Raw genomic sequence first — 16,627 nt, 5'->3', positions numbered from 1 at the left:
CAGCCCAGACTGCACATGAAAATAAACTGTAGGATTTTTAAGATTTGGGTGCTGTAAGCCACCATACAACAATTAAAGCTAGGGGCGCCTAGATACCTCAGTTGGTTAAGCAACTGTCTTCAGCTCAGGTCACGATCCTGGAGTCCTGAGACTGACTGCACCCTGGAGCTCCGTGCCCAGCGGAGAGTCTGCTTCTCCCTCTGACCCTCTCCCCTCTCATTCCCTCTCAAATAAATACATAAAATCTTTTAAAAACCAATTAAATCTAAACCTCTGCATAGGGCTCAGAAAGTTTTGTTTTGTTTTGTTTTTTTAAACTTTCCTGGTGATTCTCAAGTGCAGCCAGAATTTTCTCTGTTGTCATATTGCATAATAAAAAGAGAGATCCTGCCCCAAGTCTGTGAAAAATTGGATGAGATGACGCAGACAGGGTGCTTTACACTTTAACTACCTAACACTTACTAGTTCTGTATCTTGAAAATCTGTTTCACACAACAGATTTCATAAAATAACTTCTTGAAGTTATTCCTGAAGTGTTGTTTTTAGAGGCTCTTGCACTGGAACTCTGCTTTGCCACTTGTAAGCCCTTACACAAGTTACTTAACCTTTCTCTGCCTCAGTTTTCCTAGGTTATTCATTTTGTGGAATTGCTGGAAATATTGTAAAGCATCCACCAGAGCACACTATAGGTGTCAGTTACTGTGTTCACTGTGTTAACTGTCAACACAATTTGAACCCAAAAAAACCACATAATAGGGCTTCATGCCTGATAGCTTACCAAATCCCTGCTCTATCTATGGTCCCTGTCATTGGCTAGGCTCCAGCCACTCTAGTGTATTCCACTGCAAGGTTTGTCTACAGTTCTTTATCTGCAACTCTTTTCTCATTCATATTCCTAGAATTGGTTCCTTTTCCTCTTTACAGGAACTTGCCCAAGTTACCCCATGTAAGTAATAAACTTCTTCACTGCCACCACTCTGTATCAGCACCCTATTTCTTTCAGAGCACTGTTCTTCCCAGGGGGCACAGATACCTAGGATCCAGACCTTTGTTCTTCCTTCTAATTACGTACAAACCTCACAGGATTGTGGGGAGCACTGTATAAGACACAGTGAGTTGAGGACTGTGCACACAGTAGGTGACCCAAAGTTAAATGGTGGTTGTGATCATTAACAATATCTGGTATTAAATGCCAATCAGCCCCTTCTATTCCACCAGTCCCTGACAAGGACCCTCAGTACTAGCCACACTCAACTACATATAGTGCCCAGGAAATAGCCAGCTGTTTGGAATCCTTTGCATATCCTGTTTCCTTTGCTTGAAAGACCTCTATTCACCTTTCAATATTTGGCCCAAAAGCCACCTAACCCATGAAGCTGTCCCCCATTTCCCTGCTTCCACATAATGTATAGTTGCACTGTGGGCCAGGCTTTGCCTCCCTTCAGCCATATCTGTTTTCTCCAGCCTCCAGCACAGGGTAGGTGCCATTTCAGTGACTGTTGATTGAAAGAGTGGGTGACTTCCTGATTATGGAACACTTCCTGGCTGGAGGCAACAAGATGTAGTGAAAACCTTTGTGGCCCCAGAGGCAGAGGCCAGAGGGCTCTAGCTGGGGCTTCAGCTCCTGCCACATGCTCACTGGACTTGCTGGCCTCACCCTCCAGACCAAAGGCTGACACATACCTGACTTGCTCTCTCTACCTAAGAAGCTCAGCACTGTTGCCGGATGCCTTACCCCTTCAGGTGTGCCTCTCTGTCCTCCAGGTTGGCTGGACTGTCACTCTTCTGATCAGCTGGTCCAGCAGAGGCCAGAGTAGTACTGGAACTGCAGGAGAAAGCACACATGCCTACTGAGGCCTCAGACCAAAGGAGAATGGAGTCCCTTCCCAGCTGTCTTCTCACAGGAAAGGGGGAGCAATATCTGTCAGTAAAGAATGGCATCTCTCTAACCCTTAGCACCTGAGTTCAAGATCAAGCACTGCTCCTGATCAGCTCTTGGTTTGGGGTTCCAGTATCCTTGCCTGACCTACATCTCCTGGGGCTGTGTGGGAGTACAGGAAGATTGCTCCTTAGTGAATGTTCCACACACCCACAGCAAACTAGCCACTCCTACTGGTGGACTGATAGATGAAATAGGTCAAAAGCCTGCTGTGTAGGGATGCACAACCCCTTCCCATTGCCCCTTAGCACCCCGGGACCCATATGCCCTCCTCAACCACTTCCATTTGCTGAGTACTGAGCCTCCTAGTACTGGTTGACTGTCCCTGGGATTCCTCCTCCTGACTTCTGCTTGCTGGGTTGAGCTTCAGTCCCTACAGGATGGTCTCTTCCTTAGCTCTGTCTCCCAGTGCCATCCCTTCTGCTACCTCAGCTTGGATCCTTGTGAGTAGGTACTAGGCTTACAAGGCTGAGAGTTGGCACTACACACATACATCCTGATCATTCAGGAAATGGGGGAAGCCAGCAGCTAAGCAGAGTCTATGAAGTAGTCCAAACTTGGTCTCGGTTCAGGACTTTGTGTCTGTATGTCTATTCCCTCTCCAAACAATGGCTTCCATCTCCAACAGATGATGAGAGCTGAAGGGCTGTTCAAATAGATGCTCAGGGCATAATACTCACTTAGAGACCACAGCTGCCTGACACTGGGGCAGTATATTGCCTACATTCAAATCAGCACTTTGCTACCTCCCAGCTGTGTGATCTTAGGCATATCACTGGACTCCTCTGGACCTCAGTTTGGTCATCAGTGAAATGGGGATAAGTTTTTGCCTCATAAGTTTTCCAAGAATAATACATGAATTAATATATGCCAAGTACTTAGAATAATGCCTAATCCATATCATGTGCTAAATTGCTTCTGTTATTATTACTGGGGCCTGGGGCCACTTATAGAAGCAGCATCCCTTATCAGTCCATCTGTATCCATCAGCTTGTTACAGACTGAGTGAGTGGGTTGCTAAATTGCCCAGTCTTCCCAGAGGTAGGTTGCATTCTTTGCCTCTGTAAATCCGGCAGATCGATGCTCACAGCATGCTGAGCAGTCACAGCTCACCTCACACCTATGCAAGGCTACACTCATGTTTGTTCTCAAATCCGTTTATCCCAGTTGTACTTACAACCATAATTACTAAATTCAATTATTCATAAAAGTGAATGGGGGAGAAAAGTGAATGGAAAAGGAGTGGTTCTTTTCTGCATAAGAAATAACATTTTCTGGGATGCCTGGGTGGCTCAGTGGGTTAAGCATCTGCCTTCAGCTTAGGTCATGATCCCAGGGTCCTGGGATCGAGTCCCACATCAGGCTCCTCACTCAGCAGGGAGCCTGTTTCTCCCTCTGCCTGCCACTTCCCTTGCTTGTATGCATGCACACACACACACACACCCCCGACAAATAAATAAATGAAATCTTTAAATGAAAAGAAAGAAAGAACATTTTCTGGAGTGCCTGGCTGGCTTAGTTGGTAGAACATACAACTCTTATCTCATGGTTGTAAGTTCAAGCCCCACATTAGGTGTAGAGATCACTTAAAAATAAAATCTTAAAAAAAGAAACAACATTTTCCTTGGAAATATAATAACAGGAAGTTTCTTAAAAATCATAGTCAAAATAAGGATAGGTAAAACAACATAAAAAACTCTTGAATCTTGAAAGGTTAAAAGGCATAAAAGTCTAGACGATTCTTCAGATATTTTGTAAGGTAACTTGATATTTGGCTTCACTTTAAGGAAAATGAAAGCAGAATGCAAAGATTTCATTTTATGAAGGTGTGTAAGTAAGAAGGGTGATCTAGATGAATATTCAAACATGAAGCAGAAGTCTACAACAGCAACGAGCAAATTCATTTAATAACACAACCATGCTGGCCAGCACACAGTGATGCAGTCTGTAAGTACTGGGCTCTCAGAGAGCCCTCCCCACTAGTGGCACCTCAAAGAGCCAAGGCCCCAGCACAGCAATCTTTCCTTGCAACTGCTGAAGCACAGTGGTAGGGCAGATCCTGGCTTTGTCATTCCTCTTTGTTCATTTGCTCTGAACCATAAGGGAGCTAGCACAACTTGGAATTGAACAAACTGGGCCAACATCATCATTCCCATCCTTTGTCTCCAAGGATGACTCATGCTTGGCTTGAAATCACTTGGGGACAGGTGGGACCTTGCCATTTCCTGAATCACCTGAGAAAGCCGCTCCTGACTCCACCCAGGTCTAGGAATTTGAGCCCAGGCAGACATGCCTGTCTTCTCACAGGGGCTACTGCTTTTCCTCTCACTGAACCACAAAGCATAACTGGCCAGGAAAGGCGGGTAGGGCAGGAAAAGGAGATATGGAGCTTCTGGAAGGGAATGGAGAAAGCAGCGGTGAAGGACCTTCTTCAGCTTTAGCCCTCAGAGCTCAGCCAAGAAGAAACAAATGACCATCATTTGGTCATTATTTTGTTTAGTTTGTCCCTTCATTCATTCCCCACACGTTCATCCTACCTTCTGAGGCCTGCCCAAGAAGGAGCTGGGCCTCCAGCTGCAAGGGAGCCCTTGTGTCTGCTCTGGAGGATCTTGAGGGGGCCAATGGCAGAAGGTAGACAGAACAAAACTCAAGCATGGGCAATTCCCTTAAGTGGAAAGCCCAGGGACAAAGGATGTGGTGGCAGCAGCTGGAGAAGCAAGCTATAAAGGACTATGGGAAATAACGGGGCCCAGTCTGAGCAACCCCAGCAGTTCTGGCAGCTTGACCCTGGCTTGTCACCAAAGACATGAGAGAATCAATAAGTTGGGGCCATCTGTCTCCCCCAGGCAGCTTACCTTCCTCTCTCAGAGCCAATGTCTGCTCCAGTCAAGACTTCAGGTAGGAAGCCCATGGCTCTGGATCCCACATTGCCATCACTTGACTGTGCACTTGACCTGTTTTGGGAAGAGAACCATTTGCTGACTCTGATTAGGTTTTGATCTAATATAACTAAGATGTCTTGAGAGCAAGCCTCAAGGACTAGAAACCCCGGCTCTCGGCTGCCACCCTGTGCTGCTCTAACTAGAGCCAACCTGACATTAGCAAGTATTTCTGCTTTTCTTCCAAACCTGATGGACTGGGAGCAAGAGTGGAGCCAAAAAACAAAAACAAAAACAAAAACAGAACAAAGTGACAACTCAGGAGGAGGCTGGCACAATGGAGGGATCAATGACTAACAGAACAAGGGGCAAGACATTTGGGGTCACTAATAAACCACAGAGCCCAGGGCAGAAACAAGATCCGCAAGACATCCGGATTCCCTTCCCTTGTTTCCATGGCTGAGTCTCCACTGGGGGTCCAGAACTCCACATTGAGAAAATGGTGGCAGGCAGGCAAGGTTGTGGCTCTTATCCATTGCTGGCTACTAGCATCTCATTGAAGAAATGTCTAACTCTCAGCCACTGCTCACCACACCCAGGCTTCCCTGGTCTGTCTTAGAGGACAACTCAATGAGATGGTCACAGGACGGCTGGGCACAACCACCCCTTCTGGACTCACCGTCCCCAACTAGCTCTGCCTCCCATCTTTGCCAGCCTCTACCATGTCTCCCTTTAGCCATAGGTCATCCTGGAAGTCCATGCTAGATGTTCTGTTGAGGCCCATGTACTCTTCAGTCACTGACTACCTTAAACCAATCACTTGGCAGCCTTGTTTGCCCTGGCCATCAGCAGGACTGCTTTCAGTGGGGACAAAGCCACAGTGAAGATAGGCCAAGAGCTGAGGTGGGGGTGGTCTGGCCTAGAGATTTGTCCAGCTCTGCAACTGGCTCCCTGAGGGAGGGGCCTGCCCTTCTCCAGGCCTCATGCATTCCTTCATTTATTCTTTCAACAAATATTCACTGAGGACCTGCACTGCCTCAGACACTGGGGACACAATGGGGAACTGGACAGTCCTGGTCCTAGCTCTACCCATTGACCTTAGACCAAAGGCTACATGGGCTCTACGTCCCTACACCAAATTACCTTTCAGGGTCTAGACTGGGGCTCTTGCGGGCCTCCTCACCAACCAAGTCTCTCTTGGCCTCTCTAGGGCTGGGGGCCTCTTTGTCTTTGGAGCCTGGGGAAGAACTATGGAGGAAAGAAACATAAGTCAACCACCCAGTAGCCACCCACACTCAGATGAAGGCAGTTAGCTCATCCCTAAATGCCAACTGTCTCCAAGGAACTCAAAATTTGATATTGTGGGGCACCTGGGTGGCTCAGTGGGTTAAGCCTCTGCCTTGGGCTCAGGTCGTGATCTCAGGGTCCTGGGATCGAGGCCCACATCGGGCTCTCTGCTCAGCAGGGAGCCTGCTCCCCTCCCCACTTCTCTGCCTGCCTCTCTGCCTACTTGTGATCTCTCTTTCTGTCAATAAATAAAATCTTTAAAAAAAAATTTGATATTGTGGGACTGGCCAATTCTCAAATTCTCATTAGTAATAGTGACTGTTGACTGAAGGTCAGACTCCATTCTCATGATTCTGCATGCATTAATCCTCCAGGTAAACCCCAGTATATGCACACTGTATTTGTCCATGTCTACTTTCTAGATGAGTGAATGAGGGCACAGAGAGCCCAAGCAATGTGCCCCAAGTTCCTCAGGTAACAAGGGGAAGAGCTAGGATTCTAACCCAAATGGTTCAAATTAGTCCAGAACTTTGGTTGCAGAGTTCTGGGCTGTAATTCTCTATGATGTTAAGACTGCTCCTAACCTCCTAATTCAACCTCCCTCTGTTCTCTCTGACCTAGTGGGACACCTCTGGCTTGCTTCCTCCGTCTGTCTGTTCTAAGTCTTTGACACCAGCCCCTACCTCCCTTCCTCCCTTCCCAGTCTCCCTCACCTTTTCTCCTCTTCTGCCCTGAGACTTGGGTCTTCTCAGCATCCCTTTCCATGCCCATGCCCATGCTCCACCATGGAAAGGCATAGAGCAGGAGTCAAGCAGCCTCAGTGGGAGTCCTGAATCTGCCTGTTCTTGGCCATGCTACCTTGAGCACGCTACTTGACCATTCAGGGTCTCAATTTCCACATCTATTAAATGGACACAGTGACTGCGTTTACATCCTGCATGGGGACACCTGCTAGGCTGCTGGGGCAAGGTAGGGCTTGGTGAATTCTAGCTTTCCCTCTTTCTTCTTCCCCCAGTTTGATTATCCCATTGACAAGTGGGAGATCAATGGGTTGTTGTAGCTTCGCCGTTCCCAGACAAAGTACCAGAAGCCTTGTGGGCTCTGAAGACAGGAGACACACCAGGAATGTTCACTGGAGGCGGCCTGACTTCCTCCTACATCCCTTGGGGTCATTTTGCCCTTGTTTCTCAGAGATTGGTCACCTTAGGGAAATCAATGAAGCAGCTTTCGATATCGCCTTATTAAAGAAATCATTCCAGTAACAAACACTCCTGAATTTCTGTTCTGGTCCAAAGGGAATGTATGGAACACTTAACTGCAGGTGCTCAGAGTTCTTGGGGAACAATGATCTATGAGTGGACAACTGTGCACTGGCAGGATTTTCCCCAGTGTGCTGGCTTAACTACTTCTGCCTTTTAGAAATCTCACGCAGGTAGAGATGTGGAGAGTCTAGGGATGGGGCAATAGAAGAATAAGAGGAAACATCCCTAAAGTAAAATGGGCAGGACTCAGTGCCTGACTGGGGTGGGGATGTGGAGGAGGAGTCAGAGAGTAAAGGGAACTAGAGATCCACCAGGCCTCATCTTGGATGCCACTTCTCCAAGGGAGCCTTCCCTTAACCATCCCCACCTCTAGCTGGTGACGGGCCCCTACTTGGAGCTCCTACTGCTCTAGTGGGCAAACACTCTGGCCTCCCTCCCCAGACTCTGGGCTTCATGAGGCAGGGACTCGGGGGTCAGGTGTGCATCAGGAACTCAGTAAACGGTAGCTGACTGAATAGCTAAATGAATAGAAGACGGATCCCACCTGTCACTTGTCCCTTCAGAGAGAACTGGCACCTCCCTGCTCAGATCTCCCCTTGCCCCCACCCCATCTTCCCTGGGTCCCAGCCCCTAGCAAACCCTGCCGGCTCCCCCCCCCCCGCCCGCCCAGCGCACCCTCCTGCCTGCCTGTTGCATGACTCTCTCCCTCCTATCTCAGGGCAAGGACTAGGCCCTCTGTGATCCCTGCTGGTTGTGGTCCCCCTGTCACTCACCTTCCCCAGCACCGTGTACATCAGATGGTTAACATTTCCGGCCAGGGGGCAGTCACCCCTGGGGTGGAAAGAATGAGATGGGGGTAGGGGACCCAGGTTGACCATGTCTCTCACCAACCAGCCCCTTGCCCTGACCATTTGTATCCCTTCCCTACTGACCCCACCTCTAAAATGCCACGGAAGGAGCCCAGCAGGGCCCCCATACCTCATTCCCTCCAGGTCTGGGGCCATCAGGCGGAGTCCTGCTCCAGGTGTCAAGATCTGCAGGCGGACAATCTCCTCGCCTCTTGTACTGCAGCCAAGGAAGAGAGCCAGGGAGTTGCTGGTAAGACAAGCCTTCCTGTTTCCCAACTGTGGCAGGGGTCCAAGGGCATTCTCCCTCAGGAGCTTCCTGGCTAATGCCGTGGGACACCCAGACCCATTGCCTTTTTTCTCCTCTTTGTCTCCTCTTTGGCCTTAAGTTTTCTTGGTGCTACAGCTGAGTGTGGGCCACTGACCTCCAGGCCCCAGAGGAAGGAGAGTGAAACAAACACCCGTTTACCAATCTCCCACCCACAAGCCCAGACCCCCTGAGGCACAGCAAAGGGCCTTCTGGGCGGCAGTGCGACCACCCAGCTCCAATGCTCTGTCTGTAGCTGCTGCCATGATGCTGCTATCCACTTGCGGAGGTGATCCCTGGATGTGGTCCCTCTGGAAAGTCCAAAATGGCTATTTGTGAGGCCAGTGGGAATTCTGTATACATGGACTGATGAGGACTGATCCCCAACCAGATTCTCTGGAAACCTACAGACCGAATTTGGAGTGTGAGCTGGTGGGTGTAGGATATCAGGGACTTGGGGCCTGAAAGCAAGTGACCAGGTGCCTGTGAGCTAGAGGTGGGGGAGGAAGAGGCAGAGGCTGCCAGGGAGAGGGCTGGGAGGCAGATGGTCTTCACTTCGGGTCAACTAGGGTGACTTGGCTGCTCTCCTTTGAAAGTCACCTTAGAGTTGATTCTGACGTCTAGCTCCAACCTAAACAAGGAGGCCTTAAGAGGACTGGGTCAGTGGGCTGCTTGTTTATGTCCCTCCTGGGACTTGGAGATGACATGAGTGAAATGGAAGGGCTTCCAGGGACAGGGTACCTGGTGCACAAGGGCAGCTCTGATCTCTTTGTCCTCCCATGATAGCAATGATGACAGCATAAAGCACGTGGCTGGGACACACCCCACTTGAGAACATCATAGGCAAATAAAAACATACTTGTTCACCGGTGTTGTCATGTCAGAGAGGAAAGAGGAACAAAGTATGACCCAAGCCTGTCCAAGCCTCCTTCTTTGTCATCCCCTTGAGCAATTCCTTCCTGAAGACCCCACTCAAAGGGCACCCCTTCCAGGGAGGCTGTTATGGGTTGTATTGTTGCTCCTAAAAGATGTGCTGAAGTCCTCTCCGGTATCTGAGAATGTGCCTTTATTTGGAAATTGGGCCCCTGCAGATGTAATTACGTTAAGGTAAGATCATACTGGAAAACAGTGAGTCCTAATCCGATACGACTGGGACGTTTGTACTCAGACACATGGAAGGAATACAGCCAGGTGAGAATGGACACCTACAAATTAAGAACCAACAAGGATTGCCAGCAATACCGGAGGCTAAGAGAAAGGTCTGGAACAGATTCTCCTCCAGAGCCTTTGCAGGAAACATACAGCCATACTGACACCTTGGTTTAGGACCCCTGGCCTCCGGAGCTGTGAGAGGATAAGTTTCTGTTGTTCATGGTAATTGGTTACAATAGCCTCAGCCCCACCCCCCTACCAGAGCTTCAGCCAGAGATCGCTCTAGTTCAGTCTTAGGTCCTCAGCTAGGCTGAGAACCGCTGGAGGTCACGGGCACTCATCTAGTGGGGCCCCAGCTGCTTGTGGCATTTAGAACTTGGGGCAGCCTCAGGAGGTTGGTATCACTACTCACTGTCGTATACACGAGGACGCTGAGGCACAGGGGGTTAAAGTACAAAGCCTTGTGCCGGAAGCTGTGCTGTTACTGTTCTCCAGTTTGTCTGCCGGGCAGCACGCTGGGGCACAGCCTACAGGCCCTGCCATGATCCGGTGAGGCAGAAAGCCAAGGAATCTTGACTAGTGCTGTGATGGGGACAGCAGCCACTTTCTCTGGAATAATGGAGACAGGCAGGGGCGCTCGAACTGTGCATGGCACAGCGGGCACAGCAGCGGGTGGCCGCTCGCCGCGTCCAGGGCACCCAGGCCCTCCAGACAAGATGAACTCAAGAAATCAAGCCCCAGGGTGCACAGAGGGAAGACCCCTTCCATGGTTGAGCAGGGGGAGGTAGACGGGGTAGCTAGAAACAAGGAGTTCAGATGAACTTGGAGCTGAGAGGCCTTTGGGATGCCGGGCAGGTCTGGTATCTGATGGAAGGAAAGTGACAGCTGGACAGCCCCAAGGACACAGCCTGCAGGTCCCAAAGTTTCAGCCCTCCCTGAAGTCCCTGAAGGCTTTGGCACCTAAAACAAGGCCTTCCCTCCTAGGAACTTACTGCGGCAGCCTCAGCAGGGCCATAGCTGGGGACAAGGCTGTGATGTTCTCCTGCCCCACTCTGCCATAAGCCAGCTTGTTCTGAAGTGTTACAGAACCCAGGATTTGGTTAAGTCACTGCTCCCCACAGGGTGTGGTTCCTTCAAGGCCACATCCAGGCCTGGAATTTTCAAATAACCAGGCAGAGCGAAGCTGCCTGACCCGACCAGTGCAGGACCTTCCTGACGCAGCAGGGTCGGAAAGGAAGACAACCCAGGACCAGCCAGCAGCTCACGGGGAAGCTGTCGGGGATTGCAGACATTTTGCGACTGCAGAATCTGAGGGTAGCATCACACGGAGCCTCCCTGACCCTAACCTGACCCTGACCAGCCCCTGTTGCCTCCTTCCTCCCCCTGGGGCCTCACAGGCAAGTTTAATCTTCGACTTCTGGCCCCCAGAACTGTGACACAGAATATTTCTGTTGTTCAAGTCACCAGTTTGGGGGACTTTTCTACCGGTGTCAATGAAACCATTCATTGCTTTTTTTTTTCTTTTCTTTTACACAAAACACAAATAAGGAGAAATCAGAGATGTACACTGTTTGGGGATGAATTATGCCCACTTCCAAATTTATATGTTGAAGTTCTAACCTCTAGTGCCTTAGATTGGAGCCTTATTTGGAAACAGGGTCATTGCAGATGGTATTTGTTAAGATGAGGTTCTTCGGGAGTAGGACAGGCCCCTGATCTAAACTGATCGATGTCCTTATGAGGAGAGGAGATCAGAACACAGACACACACAGGGAGGAGCCTGTGAAGACACACAGGCAGAGGTGGCGATCTACAGACCAAGGACAGGCCTCCCTCCCAGGCCTCAGAAAGAACCAACCCTGCTTACACCTTGATTTTGGACTTCCAGCCTCCAGAACCAGGAGACAAGATATTTCTGTTCTTTAAGTCCCCCACAATCTGTGCTACTTTGTTCTGGCAGCCCTAGCAAACCAAGACAGCCCCCAAGTCCCATCAATGCTGCCTTGTGAAGAGCTCTCAAATCTTCCACTTGTTTAAAAGTTCTTACGGATGAGAGTTCACACAAACAAGGGAGTATCGGGGCGCCTGGGTGGCTCGGTCATTAAGGGTCTGCCTTCAACTCATGTCATGATCCCAGGGTCCTGGGATCTAGCCCTGCATGGGGCTCCCTGCTCAGTGGAGAACCTGCTTCCCCCTCCCCCACTCCCCCTGCTTGTGTTCCCTGTCCCACCATCTCTCTGTCAAATAAATACATAAAATCTTTAAAAAAAAAAAAAAAAACACCAAAAAACAGAAAAGCAAAGGAGTATCCGGAGAGGAAGGGAGTGAAGCGGAGGAGCCGCTGCTAGGCGGTGACCTCAGCTCCCTCAGGGCACAGAAGGTCTGCAGCGCTGCTCGCCCCCACGGTCTGTCTACGGCAGGTGGACACACACAGATGGCTGTGGCACTTGAACTGGGGAGGGGAGTAGGGGCTTGCCGGCAAGTGGACTAGGCTCAGTTCACTGCAAAGTACAAGGAACTATTGCTTGCTCTCTGTTTGTGGACAAGCGAGCACCGTCATGTGCGCAGATGCTCAGAAATCAGAGCAAATCAGGGCCCCCTCTGTAGTGACATCCCCAGTGCTCAGCCTGCTCTTGCCCTGGCGTTCCAGTCCCAGACCCTCCCATATGACTGGCTCACAGGCCAGAGCCAGCACACAGCACCCACCTGGGCTCCCAGCTCCCTGCAGGGCTGGGCAGACTCAGCATGCACTCAGCTCCACCTCCAGCGGGGCTGTCAGAGAAGGCAGCTGTGAGCGGGGCTGGGGACTGTGGAGCCTCCTTCTCCAGAGGAGGCGGTGGGCACGGTTGGCAGGTTGAACTTGGACAACTTACAATAGAGGTCTAAACAAGCCCAAGAATGACAGGGCTAAGACCATGATGGTAGACCCTGTCAAACCCTAAAGCTCGTGCTTTTTTCTAAGATGTTGTGGCTGCCCTTAGGTTAAGTTAACACAGATAAGCATCGAACAGACAAGAGTGATATGCTGTCCCTGGACATCAGGCTGTTGTGCTCCATTCAGCCCTAGAGCATCCAACCACACAGGCTCTTACTGATTTCTGTGCCCATCTTGTCACTGGGCACATGGGGACACTGACCCTGAGGCCCTGCAAGGTGGCGACCCAGCAGAAGTCCCACCGTGACACGGGCAAGGCAAGCCGGCAAGCCCCCAGCCCCAGGCAGAGATGAGTGGTTCATTACCTGCTTGAGCCAGGAGGGAAACGTGCTAGAGCAGGTGGGTCGTGGCTCTTCTCAGAAGGCCTGTCCTCATCCACCACCTCAACCCTGGGGACAAGAAGAGAAACAGATGCACTGCTTGTCCCCTGTGGTGTGCTCAGCTGAATAGTGCGCCTCCAAAATTCATGTCTGCCTTGAACCTGAGAACGTCAAGGGTTGCCTGTGGTCACCAGAAGCTGGGAAAGAAGCCTGTGACATAACATCCCGATCATTCCCTGTGGGCCCTGTTCACCCTGTAGGCCCCATCTCCAGCATCACTGTCACTTCCAAGGGCCTGGCCAGGCAGAGGCTCCCAGTGACAAACCTCTGGACCCCAGCCCAATAAGCCCTCCTGCCACGGCATTGTCCAGCCTATCCCTGGCTTCAAAACTTCAGAGGCCCTTGGAAACTCTATGACTCTGTTAGGGGTCAGGGCCCTAGCCCTGTTAGCAAATGGAAGTTTCCAGCCACAAGCTACATTCTGCTGGCCAGATCCTGCTTACACAGAACTGGCCGTTGAAGCCCCCAAGTGCCACCGCAGCCACCTAGTTGCTCACCGGGCCTTTCGACAGAAGCCACCAGCCCCTCACAACTTCCCACTCTAGGCCTGCCTTCCACAGAGCTCATACTCCACCCCGGCTGGCAGGAGACCTTCTCTGCAGCCAGCCAGAAGCTTCCAAGTCTTCCCTTGCTGGCATTTACCTCTTCGCAATGAACGGGGCCTGCATCTCCTGGGGAGGGCTGCTGAAAAGCGAGCAGAAAAGGCAACGTGTTGGACAGAGCCCGTGGACAGGTGACATCATGACCACTCTGCTTTACAGGGACCTGGTCTCTGTCACTAGTCCTGCTGGCAGGAGCCGGCCCTCTCCATTTTCCAGAAAGTACATCGAGAATCCCAGAAGGTCTGGATAGGAGGGTTCTCTCAACCAACCCCTCCCTAGCCAAAGGAACCCTGGAGCCCTAAGGGGAGGGAAGCCGGTCGGTACGTGGGCCGGCCCAGAGCCAGGCCCCGCCGTGTCTCCCGCTGTGTGACTAACCTGGTGCTCTTCTTGGCTGCTGACAGAACATAGGAGTGCTCGCGGGGAGCCGTCTTCCTCACCACACTGCTTGCAGCCTCCGACCTGGGGTGGCACAGGGTTAGGGTTAGACTCACTGTGCCAGCATAGCCAAATTAGCACCTGCTCCCAGAATTTACAGATGAGGAAACTGAGGCACAGGGAGCTTTCGTGACTGTACAGACCTCCCAGGGGCAGGGCCTATTTTGGTCCAATTTGCGCAGGACCCTTTCTAACAAATTGATATAAACTCCCAAAGCACCTTCCTCCCTCCAGCCTGTCTGCCCACAGTGGAGGCTTCTCACAGACCCTCATCTCCTAGGTTTTGCTCCATAAAAGGTTCATAAGAGGGTTTTCTGAGCTGGCCCAGCCCTGAGTCGGTGGTTCTGGGACTCAGTAAATGACACCTGCTGCTGGTCAGCCACTTCTCCAGTATGATCCCGTACATGCTGTGCATTTCGTCGCCTCAACTGGCGCAATTCCTATGTCACTGGTCCACGCAAACTTGGGCCTCTGCCCTGCCCGTGGGATGTCGGGTGGGCACCGTTACCTCCGTTTCTGCTCATCAGATGAGAAGGGTATCTCCTCCTCTTCAGCGGCCCCCGAGGCTGAGCTACGCCGAACGTTGTAGGGTGCCCTGGGGGAGGGGAGGGGCGGAGGTGACGGTCGGTTGTGGCCCCTCCTCCCCCACCTCTGCCCATGCTCTTCTCTCTCCTCGGGCCAGCCCTAACCATCCCTCAAGACCCAGCTGAAGCCTCTCAACTCTCACATCTCCTTCTCCAGAGAGATTTCTGGAGAAATTTCTTAGAGAAATCTGTCCACAATCCCCCCTCCCTGGGCACATTGTGGGGGGCTTCTTTGACAGGGGCCAGAAGGGGAGCCCAGAAGATTTATATCCAAGAAGCCACTCAGATTTCTGCACAAAATGCCAATAACTGATAGGCTTCCAGGACCATGAGCATGCTTGGGGTCATCAGGCCCCAGTCCAGCCTAGCCTGAACTCCAGAGGGGTGCAGAGGCATGTCCAGAATACAGAGCCAACCAGCAGCGGCCACAGCCATGAGCCATGACCCCTTCCGCAGACCCACTGGTCCCTTCAATAAGCTTCTTTACAATCCTTGCTTTGCCTCCGATCGGAAGTGCAATGTGTACAGCTGTCCAGCTTTCTGGGGTTTGTCACTCTGTTGGTAAGCTCCAGGTCACAGTGGCAGCCGGCAGCGATGTCAGGGGCCATGCGGAGATGCGAGCAACCAGCTGCCCTCAGCAGACCCGGTGTTTGGCATTTGGGAAGCCGAGCTAGGTCTGCAGTTACATACTTACAGCTTCTTGTAATCCTCAGTGGTCATCTTATAGCCAGAGGAGGACGGGCGGGGAGGTCCAGCAGGAGTGGCTCTGAGCAGACCGGTTGCACTGGAGAGGAAAGAAGTTTCCATGTGCCCACTCCCAGGTCCCGTCTTGCTTCCAAATCTGCCCACATGGCCCAGGAGACATGTGGTTAGGGGCCTTTCCTCTTTTCTCTCACCACCCTGAGCAGGGCAGCCCTCCGGCCATAGGTAGGCCCAAGCCCCTTAGCCCTGCCTCTCTGACGGAGTCCAGGTTCACCTTTTTGGAGACACACACCTTTTTGGAGCTCCGTTGGCCTTGGGGTAGTGCTGCTGGGGCTGGCACGAGCTGTCTATGGGCCTGGTGAACACTCCCCTAAAAGAAAGGCCAGAAGAAGTCCAGTGAGTCCCTGTGAGAAGCCAGGGAGTAGTGCGGGCAGGCATGGGGAAGTGGGCAGGGTCCTGTGGTCACCTACCGGATGATATAGCCAGTGGGAGCCCTTGTGCTTGGAGGCCTGCCAAGGGAAAGGAAGGTATGAGGTGAAGCAAAGATGCCCTACTTTGTCCTGCACCCAGAGAAAGCAGAGTGGATTGGCCACTGGGTGTCCCAGTGCGGTCAGAGTGAGGACAGCACGAGGGGCAGCCACCCGTTCACCCACGCCAGGGTGCCTGTTCCGCTCTGCCCATTTCTCATGCTCCCGCGGGAAAGGTACTTATGGCTGATTCTTCCAGAACTGGCCCAGAACGGTCCTGGCTCACACCAAGTGAAGGTGTATTTCATGGCTGAGCGTTTCCTGAAGAGGGCTCCCCTCCAAACTCCAACTTTTCCCTGGCTTGCCAGGGCCCAACAATCCCATGAGAAAGAGGTCATTTGGGAGTGCTGACAGAGCCCGCTCACCCTCTATTGTCAGAACTGGAGGCTCCATGGCCAGAGGCCACAGTCCTTGGCCTGACATCTCTGCGCAGCCTCCTTTGGGGAGGCTCGTGAGGGCCCCAGGGGTAGAACTGAAGCCAGATGCCCCTCCCTTCCTGCTCCTTGGGGCTTCCCTCCTCCAGCCCCCGAGATGCCCACATCACAGTCTGGATGCTAGTCTGGGGTTGGAGGGCGCGACTGGAAAACAAGCAGCGCGCGTGCTGGGTGCCTCCTCCGTGGGAGCAACTGAGAGGCAGGGACAGAGGACAAGGATTCGGCAGAGGAGCTTAGTGCTGGAGCAGGGGTGGGGCAGTGGGTCTAGGGGAACCCCATGCAAGCAGGGGGGAAGGGCGGCACGGACCCTGTCCTCGGTAGGGACAGCCTCCTGGAAGTGACAAAGTTGCAAGGACA

The 16,627-nt window shown here is 51.9% G+C and overlaps 1 protein-coding gene across 8 annotated transcripts in view; it reads right to left on the bottom strand.

Annotated features, from left to right (window-relative positions):
- ZNF185 (zinc finger protein 185 with LIM domain) overlaps positions 1-16,627 on the bottom strand; it is a 44,026-nt gene that overhangs the window by 14,740 nt on the left and 12,659 nt on the right. Inside the window, exons 5-16 of one of the 8 annotated variants that reach the window (XM_059157712.1) lie at positions 15,780-15,818; positions 15,602-15,679; positions 15,302-15,391; positions 14,532-14,618; positions 13,964-14,047; positions 13,629-13,670; positions 12,912-12,995; positions 12,378-12,443; positions 8,346-8,432; positions 5,962-6,066; positions 4,795-4,893; positions 1,736-1,825 (exon numbers count right to left, since the gene is read on the bottom strand). In XM_059157712.1, the coding sequence (XP_059013695.1) occupies positions 1,736-1,825; positions 4,795-4,893; positions 5,962-6,066; positions 8,346-8,432; positions 12,378-12,443; positions 12,912-12,995; positions 13,629-13,670; positions 13,964-14,047; positions 14,532-14,618; positions 15,302-15,391; positions 15,602-15,679; positions 15,780-15,818 (951 nt within the window). The remainder of the gene's footprint in view (positions 1-1,735; positions 1,826-4,794; positions 4,894-5,961; positions 6,067-8,345; positions 8,433-12,377; positions 12,444-12,911; positions 12,996-13,628; positions 13,671-13,963; positions 14,048-14,531; positions 14,619-15,301; positions 15,392-15,601; positions 15,680-15,779; positions 15,819-16,627) is intronic. The other 7 variants (XM_059157713.1, XM_059157717.1, XM_059157714.1 and 4 more) reach the window with 7 other exon arrangements.

The sequence above is a fragment of the Mustela lutreola genome, chromosome X (genome assembly GCF_030435805.1).
Source record: "Mustela lutreola isolate mMusLut2 chromosome X, mMusLut2.pri, whole genome shotgun sequence".
Taxonomy (NCBI): domain Eukaryota; kingdom Metazoa; phylum Chordata; class Mammalia; order Carnivora; family Mustelidae; genus Mustela; species Mustela lutreola.
Note: the sequence above shows the minus strand (reverse complement) of the source record. Positions and strands in the feature narration are given on the sequence as shown.